This window comes from Capra hircus, chromosome 5 (genome assembly GCF_001704415.2).
Source record: "Capra hircus breed San Clemente chromosome 5, ASM170441v1, whole genome shotgun sequence".
Classification (NCBI taxonomy): Eukaryota; Metazoa; Chordata; class Mammalia; order Artiodactyla; family Bovidae; genus Capra; species Capra hircus.
The window spans coordinates 114,855,606-114,869,565 of NC_030812.1; the positions used below are offsets into that span (position 1 = coordinate 114,855,606).

At 53.3% G+C, this 13,960-nt stretch overlaps 1 protein-coding gene across 2 annotated transcripts in view; it reads left to right on the forward strand.

The window, feature by feature from the left end:
• FBLN1 (fibulin 1) overlaps positions 1-13,960 on the forward strand; it is an 82,332-nt gene that overhangs the window by 20,835 nt on the left and 47,537 nt on the right. For both annotated transcript variants that reach the window (XM_018048899.1, XM_018048900.1), the window contains exons 4-8: positions 1,097-1,268; positions 7,358-7,417; positions 8,754-8,855; positions 9,458-9,595; positions 10,952-11,089. In XM_018048899.1, the coding sequence (XP_017904388.1) occupies positions 1,097-1,268; positions 7,358-7,417; positions 8,754-8,855; positions 9,458-9,595; positions 10,952-11,089 (610 nt within the window). The remainder of the gene's footprint in view (positions 1-1,096; positions 1,269-7,357; positions 7,418-8,753; positions 8,856-9,457; positions 9,596-10,951; positions 11,090-13,960) is intronic.

Genomic DNA, 13,960 nt, shown 5'->3' on the forward strand with positions numbered 1-13,960 from the left:
GTTCCCCTTTAGGAACCCGTGAAGTAATTTCAAGGAGCGAGAACTGGAATGAAGTCTGGATTCCGGGAGGGGGAGTGGGGCTCCTTTCTGGGGCGCGTCTTTTCACACAGAGTGGGATGTGGAGGGATATCCCATGTCAAGGAGTTGGGAGTCCAGTGTCCCTCTGCCCACCCTCAGCCTTTGTGGGCTTTTCATGGGAGGAGGCTGGGGGGCAGGGGAGTGAGAGCTGGTCAGGGGGGTTCCTGGGAGCTGGGACCTGAGATGCTTAAAGCCAGCCTCCCAGAAAAGAGGCTCTGCCTGGGTCCTCGGACTTCAGAGAAAGGCCTGGAACATTCTAACAGGTGTGGAAACTGATCGCCTTGGCCCATGAGCCGTTTGTGTTTCCGGCAGGTATAACTCGGGACGTATGAGGTGGAGGAGGTCACTGGGGCTCCTGCTTTTTCTGGAGAATGTGAGACCCTCAGCCTCCATGAAGCTCCGGCAAAACCACCTCCCCCGCTCCTGCCACAGACCTTTGGAACGTTCTGTGCCTTCCTTAGAATGATGACCAAAATGGAACTTTTCATGTGCCAGGGGTGGATACTGTTTCTGGGCTTTAGATGTGACTTTGGGGACCCCTGGGGTGGACAGGTAACAGTGGCAACTCTGTCTCTCCCCTGCTGACCCATCTTGAGGTTCTCTTCCTGCGGTCTGAACCACCCTGACTGGGGAGAGGAGGAGGAGACAGGTGTATATCCATCATTCCAGGTGTGGTAGAGAAATCTCAGAGCGCGCAGAAGGCATGGACCCTTAGGGAGCCCGTGCGGGAGCCCCAGGGGCCCTGCTGGGCCGGCTGGAATTTGAGGGGCAGTCAGGTGTTGTGGAGCATGTGCTGGGATCAGCCCCTTTAAGGCAGGACCTGTGAGGTTCGGGGGGCAGCAAGCCTTGGGCTCAGCCGGCTTTGCTATTTCCTGGCAGCGTTTAGAAAAGGCAGCCGAGTCAGGCACGTGTCTTCCCCGTCTGGGGAGAATTACCACGGGGGGGGATGAGGGGTCTGTGGGATCTGCCGTGCCGCGGGTCTGGCTTCTCCACCAAGAGTCTCTGCCTGTGTTTGCAGAGGTGCTGCCATTGCTGCCTGCTGGGGCGGGCGGCCCAGGCCCAGGGCCAGAGCTGTGAGTACAGCCTCATGGTTGGCTACCAGTGTGGGCTGGTCTTCCGGGCGTGCTGCGTCAAGGGCCAGGAGACGGCAGAGTTTGCCCCAGGGGACGGCGGGGACCTCCAAGAAACAGGTGAGTCCCCCTTTTCTTCCCTCTGGGGCAGGGCAGTCAGTCGAGGTCATTTAGAGAAGCAGAAGCAATAAGATGTGGGGAGAGAGGGAGAGAATTTAAGACGTTGGCTCACACAACTAGGGGGGCTGGCAGGTTTGAAACCTGCAGGCTGTGCATGCAGGCCAAACGCCCAGGAGAGCACTGATCTTCTGGCTCAAGTCGGAAGGCCGTCTGCTAGCAGAGTTCCTTCTTGCTTGGGGGAGGCCAGTCCCCCTCTCAAGGCCTTCACCTGATTGGATGAGGCCCACCCACTTGATGGAGGGCAGTCTGCTTTATTCAAAGTCTGCTGATTTAAGGGTCAATCTCATCTAAAACATACTACCATCCCAGCTGTGTCTGGACTGGTGCTGGATCAGATACCTGAGTACTGTAGCCCCACCAGGTGGACACCTAAAACTGGCCGTCCCGGGTGGTGTCGGCTTGCGCGTTGGCTGTTGCCTTAACTCTGCAGAGACCGGTTCTGGCTGTCAGAGCAGGTTCGTGCTTCTCACTGTCCTGGAGGGAAACCGAGGGCTTGGAGTCTGAGCTCTGACGAATCTGTGCTCATGTCCCTGTCCTGAGATGTGTTTGGGGCGAACTGATGGGTCCAGGTCTCAGTTTCCTCAGCTGTGAAATGGGGATGCCTACAGTCCCGCTTACTCAGGTTGCTGGGGTGAAATGGGAGCAGCAGTGTATGGCATTTGCCATGACAGTTCGTCTCATCCCTCCAGCCGCCTCGGGCAGCGAAGGTGGCTGGCCGCGCTCTTGTTTACCGTGTTTCACAGATGAGGTCTTGGCATTCAAGGTCACGTGGCCAACACATGGCAGAGGCAGAACTCTGGCCTTCTGATGCTGGGCCAGTGCCCACTCTCCATCTGGAGCTGGTGACATGTAGACAAGAGGCTGGGGGCACCACTCATTAATAGCAGGCTGTGAGCATTCAAACATAGATATTTATTCAGTGTAGGGGCGAGTGACCCCCCAAAGCAGCTTCAAGACAACTCCCAGCTGTATTTCCATCAGTTTGGCTCGCCACCCTCCATTTGTCTGAAGCCACGTCAATCCTGCAGCCTTGGGGCACGGCTCAGTTACACGGGTCAGGAAACTTCTCGGTCGTCTAATCATCTCTTCCACTATGCAATGGTTTCCTGTGCCATAATGGAAACAGCCCTGGAAAATTTCAGGCGTCTGCTCTGCCCCAAGCTTGCTGCCTGCCTGGGGCCTTTGCCTTCTCAGTCTGAGCTCCATCTCAACGTGGGGAAGGGGCAGGGAGCAGGTCAGAGGAAGAGCTCACAGGCCAGTGCTCCCTAAGCCAGGCCGTCCGTTCCCGTGGCTTTGGGGTCCCGGGTCAAGTGACCCGTCTTTCATTCTTTGTTTTGACTTCTCAAGTCCAGGACTCCGTCATGCAGCTGACTTCAGATATCTTAGTCATGAAGTGGGACTGGAACCACGTTCTGGCTCCCTCCTTGACTTTTGAAATCAGAGATGACATTTTCACTTTAAACAAACTCAGGTTCTTCACCCTGGTGGAGACTTTCTCCTATGTCTCCAGGGAGGACTTTTGTTGATTTATATCTTGGTTCGTTAATGGTCTCTGAGCTTTTCTGTTGCTCCAGACGTCTTATTTCTCCCTTGCCTTTCTTCTGCTTCATTTCTTGCCCCAGACTTTCCTCGGCGTCTTTGTGAGGACTTCCCTGTGTTCCCTCCCCACTCAGACACAGACCTGCCTTCCTGTCTTGTGCTGACGTTTACTGTGGGCCTACTGTGTGCTACCACGGGGCCACATGGGGGGCCCACAGTCCCGGACCGGCCTGAGGCAAAATAAGTGCAGGAATGGACAGTAAGCCTTTTTTAAACTTCTCTAAGCACTTGATATAGAGTAACTCATGTCCGGGTGTCCTCCCGGGTGGCTCAGGTGGTAAAGAATTGTCCTGCAGTGCAGGGGATCCAGGTTCTCTCTGTGGGTCGAGAAGATCCCCTGGAGAAGGAAATGGCAACCCACTCCAGTATTCTTGCCTGGAAAATCCCGTGGACAGACAAGCCAAGCAGACTACAGTCCGTGGGTTGCAGAGTCGGACACAGCTGAGCGACTGACATGCACATATACACAGATCTGTTTAATCTAAATATAAAATTGGGATTTGTGTCTGTTTTCTTAACCTTCTTTTTCTAATAAGCTGTATTATGAGTTATCGAAGTGTTCTTATCTTCAATGTTGTTACGGTTATATCGAAGTCTAAGATGGGGCAAAGGACCCTGTTCTTTTGGGTAGAGCTGTGCTGGAATGTATCTTGGTTACACCCATTCTACAGATTGGGCGACTGAAGCTGCAAGAAGCTTAGATTCCAGATTCCTCTTCTCACATTCTTTGCCCAGCATACTAGCCCCCAAAGAATGCTGTGGAAATCTTGATAACTTCATCACCCAGGTAGCAGTTTCTCACAAATGCCCCGGGCCCGTGTTGCGGTGAACCCTCTGGAGGACGGTTCCCATCACCCTGGCCTGTGCCTGGACATGGCAGGGACTTGGGCTTCGCCAGGATATAATGCCAAGTGAATGAAGGGTCCCCAAATCAAACCTTTTTTCTCCTCTCTCTTTTTAGCTTCTGGTAGGGTTGGTTTACAGTGTTGTGCTCCTTTCTGCTGCACAGCACAGTGATTCTGTTACGCGTATTCGGGCGTTCTTCTTCATATGCTCTTCCGTTACGGTTTATCGCGGGATGTGGAATGCTGTTCCCTGGGCTGCACAGCAGGACCCTGTTGTTCGTTCTATCTGTAACCGCTTTCGTCTGCTAACCCCAGCCTCCAGCCCGTGCCTCACCAAGACCCTCTCCTGTGGCAGCCATCGGTCTGTTCTGTTTGTGAGACTGTCTGTTTCATACATAGGCTCATTTGAGTCATGCTTTAGATCCCATAGATAAGAGAGAGCATATGGTATTTGTCCTTCTCTTTCTGACTCACTTCACTCGGTGTGACCGTCTCTTGTTGTTTAGTCATGAAGTCGTGTCCGACTCATTTGCAACTCTGTACTGTAGCCTGCCAGGCTCCTCTGTCCATAGGGTTTTCCAGGCAAGAGTACTGAAGTGGGTTGCCATTTCCTTCTCCAGGGGATCTTCCTGACCCAGGGATCCCAATTCTTTACCACTGAGCCACCAGGGAAGCCCTGCGATCATCTCTTGTTCAGTCACTCAGGTGTGTCTGACTTTCTGCAACCCCATGGACGGCAGCACGCCAGGCCTCCCTGTCCATCACCAACTTCCAGAGATTGCTCAAACTCATGTCCATTGAGTCGGTGATGCCATCCAACCATCTCATCCTCTGTCCTCCCCTTCTTCTCCTGCCTTCAATCTTTCCCAGCATCGGGGTCTTTTCTAGTGAGTCAGTTCTTTGCATTAGGTGGCCAAAGTATTGAAACTTCAGCTTCATTACCAGTCCTTCCAATGAATATTGAGGATTGATTTCCTTTCGGATTGACTGGTTTGATCTTGCTGTCCGAGGGACTCTCAAGAGTCTTTTCCAACACCAGAGTTGGAAAGCATCAGTTCTTCAGCATTTGGCCTTTGTACTCCAACTCCACATCCATACATGACTACTGGAAAAATAATAATTTTGACTGTATGGACCTTTGTTGGCAAAGTGATGTCTTGCTTTTTAATACATTTGTCTAGGTTTTTCATAACTATTTTTCCAAAGAGCAAGCAGTCACCATCTGCACTGATTTTGGAGCCCCTCCAAAAAATGATCTCTGACACTAATTCCATGTTTTCCCCATCTATTTTTCATGAAGTGATGAAACCAGATGCCATGATCTTTGTTTTTTGAGTGTTGAGTTTTAAGCCATCTTTTCCACTCTCCTCTTTCACCTTCATCAAGAGGCTCTTTAGTTCCTCTTTTCTTTCTGCCATTAGTGATCATCTCTGCTGCTGCTGCTAAGTCACTTCAGTCATGTCTGACTCTGTGCGACCCCATAGACGGCAGCCCACCAGGCTCCGCCGTCCCTGGGATTCTCCAGGCAAGAACACTGGAGTGGGTTGCCATCTCTAGTTGCATCCAAATTAACCATTCTGAGCAAAGGTACTCCCAACCTCCGAACCTGGAGATGACTCACACCCTAAAGGTCTCTTGCTTAGTTTCTTCCTAGGTGAGAAGTGTTTGAATTATTTAGGGACCCTTCCCATATTTTAATGTGAAAGTGAAAGGGTCTAACTCTTGTGACATCATGGACTGTAGCCCGCCGTGCTCCTCTGTCCATGGGATTCTCCAGGCAAGAATACTGGAGTGGGTTGCCATTTCCTTCTCCAGGGTGTCTTTCCGACCCAGGGATCCAATCCAGGTCTCCCGCAATGCAGGCAGATTCTTTACCCAGACCAGCCACGAGGGAAGCCTTCCTGTGTCTTTTGCATAGTTAGTGTCTATACATTATGTAATGTTGAAATTTACTGCAGAATTACTAATGTGTGTGTTTGCACTGAGGTCTGTTTCTCCAGTGTGGGTGTGTCATGCTGTCACTTGTATGTGTTTTAGAAGACACGGGAAGGTAGAAGGGAGAGGAAATCAACACAGAGACGGACGCTGTTCCCACTGGGTCGCGTTTCCTTTCCGCCTTTTTTCTGTCTTTCTTCGCTTCTCTCCTGTAGGTGCGGCTGCACTGAGGAGACCCTGGACTTGTGCTTTCCCACCCAGCCTTGTAGTGTGATGGCTGCTGAATTGCGATGGAGTGGTGGTCACTGTCATTCCTTCTTGTGGAGGCTTCCATCAGCAGGGGGCTCGGTGTTCAAGTTGTCTAGGGATTCCTGGGTGTATCCACCCAAGTTAAACGGGCGAGCGCATGTCCTTTATGTCGGAACTGCCAGAGCAATACCGCCCTTTTAAATTGGGGCCCTGGCCCCCCCACTGCGTCACTCTTTGTTCTACTGCCATGCTGAATCTCTTTTAAAAACATGTTTTTTAATTTATTTGACTTCAGTGGGTCTTAGTTTCAGCATGCAGGATCTTTTAGTTCTGACATGTGAACTCTTCGTTGCATCTTGTGGGATCTAGTTCCCTGATCAGGTATCAAACTTGGGCCCCCTGCGCTGGGAGGGCAGAGACTTAGCCACTGGACCGCCCCCTCTGTTGAATCTGTTTATTAAGGGGGAGGGGCCTTGTCTGTGCCAAGTGTCCCACCCTGAGAGCAGGTGCTCAGACGCCTTTGTTGAACAAGCCGAGCGAGCGACTATGGGTGACTGGCACTGAACTGAGCTTTGCAGGCCGAGTGGATGAAATCTGTGTCTTCACGTCCTGGGACTGCCCTAGTAAGGCTTCGCAGACTTGGGGGGCTTAAGCAACAGAGATATTGTCTCCCAGCCTGGAGGCCAGAAGTCCGAGACCATGGTGTTGGCAGGGCTGGGCCTTCCGGGTATCTCCCCCAGTATCCCTTGGCTTGGAGATGCCTGCCTTCTCCCTGTTTCTCCACTCGCTTTTCCTCTGCGTATCTGCCACTGAGTCCAAATACCCCCTTTCTGTAAGGACACTCGTCTTTGGATTAGGGCCCCCTCTCACGACCTCATCTTAACCTGATCATCTGCAGTGACCCTTGTCTAAAATAAGATCCCGTTCCCAGACACAGGGGGTTAGGACTTCACATCGTCTCTGGGGTGGGGGTCGGGGGAGGAGGTGGGAGCCACAGTTCGACCTGTAACAGTAAGCTTTCGCCAGGCGCAATGCCTTGTTTGGAGGGTGTGACTGAGTTTATAGCAGGGCTGTGGTTGCATTTGTGGAATTATTCAAGTAGTGTGGACAACGTAACCGCACTTGGCATTGCGTGGATGACTAAGGCCCTCGTGCTGCTGCCGTTTCTGTTATAATAGATCTTTTAGAGATGTAGCGACATTTTGTTTTGCAAGTGTGACTCTGTTTTTCAAAAGGATGAAATGAACACTGAGCTGTTTATAAGAAGACCTACAGACAGGCATTAGCTGCCTGATATTTACAAGAAGAGAAAACATTTGGAGTGGCCTGTGTGCTCATGTGGGTGTGGACCACTGCGTGGACAGCGTGTGCACAAACGTGTCTTTGCCTCTTTCCCCTTAGCTAAGGTTTCTGAGATTGAGGAGGAACAAGAGGACCCCTACCTGAATGACCGCTGCCGAGGTGAGCCCTGCGCCTCCCCGGGGCCGGCTGGTGGATAACGAGGCCCAGGGGAGGGTCATGCTAATCTCTCTGGGAGCTGACCTCAGGCTCTGCTCGGGTTCACTCGGGTTCACCCGAGACGTGCCCTTTGGCTGGGAGTCAGCTGCAAGTCCCGGCCACCTGCACTCCTGGGCTCCTTCCCTTCCTCTCCTCCTCACTGGGACTTGGTGGGCGAGGGAGGGAGAGGGTGGGCTTGTAGCGAAGAAGCTAGCGTTCAAAGCCCTTTCATCACGGCTCACAGACTCTGTGGGTGACTCTATGGGGGGTCACTCTGCACAGGGACCGCCAAGGCTGGGGGCCCCTTAAGGGATGAGGGTGAGTGTTACTTCATTTTGTGGCTTGGCGCTCCAGCTGTACCATCTGTAATATCCATTTGTCTCATAAGAGCGATGCTTTCAAATTTAAAGTCAGTGGGGCCTTACAGTGTTCTTTTCCATAAGATAAGACTTTATTTCTCATGACGGAACATTCCTACACGTCTGGACTGGCAGGCCTGCTCCCCGAGGACATTTAGTGTCTTGCTTTATGGTTGGGCTTCAATTAGGGAGCCAGTTTAATCACAAAATAAGGCAGTCTGTTACAATGATACTTGGCACCGAGGCCTCGGGTGGGGGAAGGGAGAGAAGAGAGCCCCAGAAAGACCCGTAATCCTCCCTGGGGGCCGTGTGTGGGGGTCTTCCTGGAGGAGGGGGCGGATAGCTGGTTTGCAGTGGGCCACAATGGACTAGCCAGAGAAGTGACGGGGGTGGGGAGAGTTGCGGCAGCTGAGCAGAGACTTGAAGACCCGCAGCAGCTGGGCCCTGGTGGGCGGTGGGACGGGGGAGGGACCAAGGACAGGGAGAGGGGAAGAGGCTGGACAGGTGGGCAGGCCGTGCAGGCCCTGGGCAGCAATCCGAACTTCATTTCGTGGAATCTTTGTCTGGTGGAGGTTTGTCCCCATGAGATTAGTTCTTTGAGCATCTCGCTAGCCGCCCTGCGGGAAGTGTGGTTGGAGGGTTGGGTACCAGGGATACTCAGAGAGCCAGGTGAGTGAGCGGCCGGGACTGAAGCCGTGGCAGTGGAGATGGGGGATTGGGGCCCCGCGTGCCCCTCCATCTGTCAGATCAGGGCCAGACCTTGGCGCTCTCCCATGGGAGGGGGCTGCTGTGAACGCTGCAGTGGGTTCCAGCCTGGGGAGCCTGTCTTTCTGCATCAGTCCACCTTGAGGACACTTCCTCTGGCCCCATCCAAACAAAGAGAAAGCATCAGGAGGTCCCCGGGTGTGCCGAGCCTCTGCTCGCATTTGCTCTGATTCCAGGCGGCGGGCCCTGCAAGCAGCAGTGCCGGGACACGGGGGAGGAAGTTGTCTGCTCCTGCTTTGTGGGGTACCAGCTGCTCCCCGATGGCGTCTCCTGTGAAGGTAAATGTCGTCCTGCTCCGAGAGCCACTGCCTCCGCTTGACACCCAGGCAGGGCCCGCTGTGCACAACTTGGGGCCCCCTGTTCGTAGGTGAACTATAGCCCAGGACCAGCTTTCCAGCATCCCGCAGCCACGGCTCTCAGTCAGGAGAATGTGAACACCAGGCTGGGAAAAGGGGGCAGGCTTGGGGTCTGACTGGGCTCTGAGTCCAGGATCTGCTGAGTGGCCCTAGGGGCATCCCCAGCCTCTCATGGCTCCTCATCTGTGAGATGGGGGAGATGGAGGGGAGGGGACAGCCCTACTAGGGAGATCTCTAGGGTCACACGACTCCAGTTCAGGGCCTGGAGCTTGCTTAGCAGATGCTCAGAAGGAGCAGTAGATCTGAAATAGATCAGCCGGGGAGAGAAATCATTGCTTTTGCTTTGCCCTGGTGGGGAGCGCCCAGGGCTCCACCCCGGTACAGAACGTGACCATCACAGGCCTGGGGGACTTGATGGATGCAGAGAACTGACCCCACTCTGCTTCCTGGTCCGTTCCTTCTGATGAAGCGTCGGGATCGGTCGTACTTGCCGATTACTCCTGCGTTGCCTGTGTCTCTCCTAGACGTCAACGAGTGCATCAGGGGCAGCCAAAACTGCCGGCTCGGAGAAACTTGCATCAATACAGTGGGCTCTTTCCGCTGCCAGCGTGACAGCAGCTGCGGAACTGGCTATGAGCTCACAGAGGATAATGACTGCAAAGGTACGACAGGCTCCGGGTCGCAGAACCTCACCCCCGGGAGTAGATGCGATGTGATGAGAAGAGGCTTGGGGGGGTCCAGGGCTCCACGTGCTGGGTCCCCCAGTGACTGCCTGGGGCCCCGGCCAACCCTGTCACTCTTGAAGATTTAGCTGCTTTACCGTCGTGCTGAGTTAATGACAGTGGAGAGTTTGGGTTTCTGAAAAGGCTCAAAGCACGATCATTTAGAAACAAGACCAGGGCCGTCCCTGGCCTTCCAGTGGTTGGGGCTTGGCCTTCCAGTGCAAGAAGGTACCAGTTCTGAACCTGGTCAGAGAGCTCATATCTCACATGCCTTGTGGCCAAACTACCAGAACGCATGAAAGGGAAGCAATATTGTAACAATTTAAGAGTAAAGACTTAAAAACAATTTAAAAATAACAAGCCCCAAGATGAATTTCAGGTGCTCACATGTGCTTTCTGCTCCCATCCCTCCCTTTTTTTTTTTTTTTTTTTTTGCACAACAGCTGCCATCCATCTGATTCCAGGCTCCCTTGAAGTTCAAAGCATATTCCCTTCCGCTGCATAAAAAGCATGACATTTTTGGCTGCTGGCTTTTCCCCGCCAAACCATAGATGTTATTTGGCAGATAAGCCTTTGATGAGGATCTGTTAGAACATACTTTTCTGCTGAGGGTTTCCAACCCTTCAGAACGACAAAACCACTTGTGTAAAAATGTTGGTTGAATTATGAGGGTAACTCAAAAGCAAGTCACACCCTCCTGACGTCTGAGGGCCTTTGGGCGAGCTTGGTGCTCCCCACCCCTGCAGACTCACTGGGCGGCTTGGACCACGAGAACCCAGGGTCCCCGCCAGCTGAGTATACACTTTTGAACATCTGACAGCCCATGAACTTCAAGGGAAGGGCAGCCAACATGTTCAGTCATGACAATCACCATTGTTAATATTTGGGATATTGCAAGGGCTGAAGAAGGAATAAGTTTATAGGGACTGTGTTTATTGCCACTAAGATCATCATCGCTTTATAATCTAAAACTAAACATGTGCTTAGCCTGAAATGAAAACCAAACCAAACCAAACCACCTATTGCCAGGAAAATGTCTGGGTTATTTATTATATAACAGAAAATTTGCATCATAAGAGCCTTGGGGGGATAGTCAGCGTTTTAAGTCTTTAGCAACCCGAGCCCTGTTTGGCTAAGGCGCTTGATGTATGTGACCTCTTTATTGGAATTTTTTGGGTTATAGTCTGAGCAATGAGCATTTAAAGAAAAAAAAAAGCTTTCTTGTGATTTTAAAGTGTTGTAAGATGCTTCTGGCAGGACTGTTGCTAACAATTTCCTTTTTTTATGATGTACCAGATATTGACGAGTGTGAGAGTGGTATTCATAACTGCCTCCCCGATTTTATCTGTCAGAATACTCTGGGATCCTTCCGCTGCAGACCCAAGCTACAGTGCAAGAGTGGCTTTATACAAGATGCTCTAGGCAACTGTATTGGTAAGACACTGCTGCCAGGGCTCACGGGGTCCGCCAGGCAGGGGAACCGTCCAGTCGCGGGCCCTGCCTCTAGAAGGCGGGGCACTGTACAGGGTAGACAGAACAGGGGTCGGCAAGCTGCTTCTATAAAAGGCTGGACAATAAATTGTGCATTGCAGGCCGTGTGGTCTCTGTCGCAACTCCTCTGCTCTGCAGGTTGTAGCTGGAAAGCAGCCACGGTTATGTAAACAAGTGGGCAGGGCTGTGTCCCAATAAAGCTTTATTTACAAACACAGGCGACAGGCTGCGTTGGGCCCCAGGGCTCTAATTTAGCAATTTCCGATTCAGACAAAAGAGCTTGAGTTTTGAAATCAGAAACACTGGTGTTGAACTGAGTGTGTGTGTGCGTGCGTGCTCAGTCACTTCTGTTGTGTCTGACTCTTTGCGACCCCATGGACCCTGCCAGGCTCCTCTGTCCATGGAATTCTCCAGGCGAGAATACTGGAGTGGGTTGCCATTTCCTTCTCTAGAGGATGTTCCCGACGCAGGGATTGAAACCACGTCTCTTATGTTTCCTGGATTGGCAGGCGGGTTCCTTACCATTAGCGCCACCTGGGAGCCCCAGGGAAGCCCTCAGTAGTTTTAAACACTGCTGCCCTGGGACCAGCCCAGGAGACAGGAGGTGGGCCTGTTTTCTCCTACAGTTGCCGCCTGGCCAGATCACTGCATGCTCTTGGCATTTGAGTCCAGGTCTGCCAACTGTCCTTGCCCTCTGCCCCAGTAGAAGATTCTGGGTCCTCCCCTGAGGTCAGACAGACGTCCCCCTGGATGTGAGCTGCAGGTGCCACCAGCCAGAACCCACGCTGCTGGGGCTGCCCTGTCACCCCCTGGAAAGGCTGGCAGTGCCACAAGGGACGGGACTTTCTATCTTGCGTCTGTCTCACGCTCTCGCAGACAAATCTGCATCGATCTTTGATTTGGCATGGTGGTTTGGATTGAAAGCCCTGCCCCCTTTTATTGCCATCCCAGTATATTTACAGACAAACAGCAGCAGCCCCTTAAGATGGGGGTGATTTTATCTGCAGCCAACCCCAGTCTTTGTTCCTGAAACAAATTTGCCCCCTTTTCACGGGAGGCGTCTGCGTGGTGGGGGCCTCAGCTTGGCTGCACTGGCCCCTCACCAGCCCCTAGCCCACGGAGCTGTCATCACTCAAAGAAGGAGGCCAGGGAGCAGGAGGCTGATGGCTCTCCCCGGGCCAAGAGGAGGAGGGGCCTGCCCAGACTTTCGGGGGCTCCCAGGGGGCTCCGTGGAGGAGGGCATCTGTCGGGGTTGGAAACCCTGACTCATGGCAAAATCAGCCCGAGCTCCACATAGAAGGAGCATTTGCAAGTCTCGACTTAGCCCCGGTTTCCCACTCCCCACCCGCGCCCTGGTTTGGGGGTGCAGCTCTGTGCCAGGGGAGGGGCCAGAGTGGGAGCCGGGGACCCAGGACTGACTGCAGCCCAGCGCCCCCCACCCCCTGAACTTGGGTCTTCAGAGGTCCTAGAGGGGTCTCTGTTTTCGTGTGCCCATGATCCTTGCAACCAAGTTCAGGAGCTTTTCTTTTTAAAAATTCCTATTTATTTCAAAAGTTTTGTCCTTCTTTATTTGTAAAAAAAGCGAGTGAAACCCAAACGTAGAAAGGGACGGCTTCTCCCCTGCTTGGCAATGCCTGTGAGTCCTAGGCTTTTGTTTTTATTTAAAGTGGGGCCAGACAGTTCTGCCGCTTGCTTTTTTTTTTTTTGACTTACTGATGTGTTTTGATATCATTTCACATCAGTACCTTTTTATCGTGCCCAACAAACCTTCACAAGGAGAAACTGAATCAAGGAAAAAGGAGGTGTCAGGATGATTCGGGGCCAGGCAGCCCCGCTCTGCCGCCCGTGCTCCTGGGTTCCCTGCTCGCACACTGCCGGGACGCCACCCTCCCTCCCGCAGGACACGGTGACCTGTGCTGGGAAACTGTGACCTCGAGTGTAGCCAGAGCCATCTTCCTGGGGCTTCTGGAGCCAGCCCTGGGCCCCGGGAGCCTGTCAGTTCCCCTCTGGCCACAGGCCAGGCGGCCCCGTAGCTGCAGGGCCCCACGCCGGGGACCAGCGCAGAGGATGGGAGCGGGCCTTCGCGGTCAGAGGCCTCCGTCCCGGGCACAAAGCATAGTGTTCTAGGCCCTTGAGGTCTGGTCATCGAGGGCCTGGCCAGTCACGTCTCCTCCAGGCTCTCGCTCTTCTTCCGTTTCCCTCCGCCGGCCCACCTTCCTTTCTGCTTTGGTGAGGACGAGAGAAGGGGCCAGCACTGGGCTGCCCGCATGGCTGATCCATTCCAGAGGTGCTGGGTTCTGTGGTCCTGGGGTTAAATGGCGCGAGCGGGGCCCCTAGAACAGCTGGGATCATCCGGGCTTTTCCCATGTGGGGCCCTAAGAGGCTTGTACGAGGCCTTCCCAACCTCCTCAGAGCTTGTGTGTCATTTGCTCCGTTTGTTCCCTCTCCCGGCCACGCATTCACTGGCTCCCTCCCCGATGGCCGGGTCCCTACCTTGTGGCGCTCACAGGCTGGAGGGCTCACCCCTCTGTGGAGCTCATGTTTTCTCAAGGGGCACTGGTGTTCCGTGGCACAGGGTTTGGGAGCTGTAGACCTGACTAGGGGCAGATAGCGGTGACGGCTCTGAATGCTGCGTTAGTTCTTGACGCACGGCCGACCTTTTTTCTCTGAAGCGCTGGAGCATAAATACAACCTCACTGATCTAGGGTCTCTGTCGCAGCCACATGGAAGCGGCCATAGACGGTGTGTAAAAGCACGGGCCTGGCTGTGCTCCAAGAGAACCGAATTTACAAACACAGGAAGTGGGCTACATGT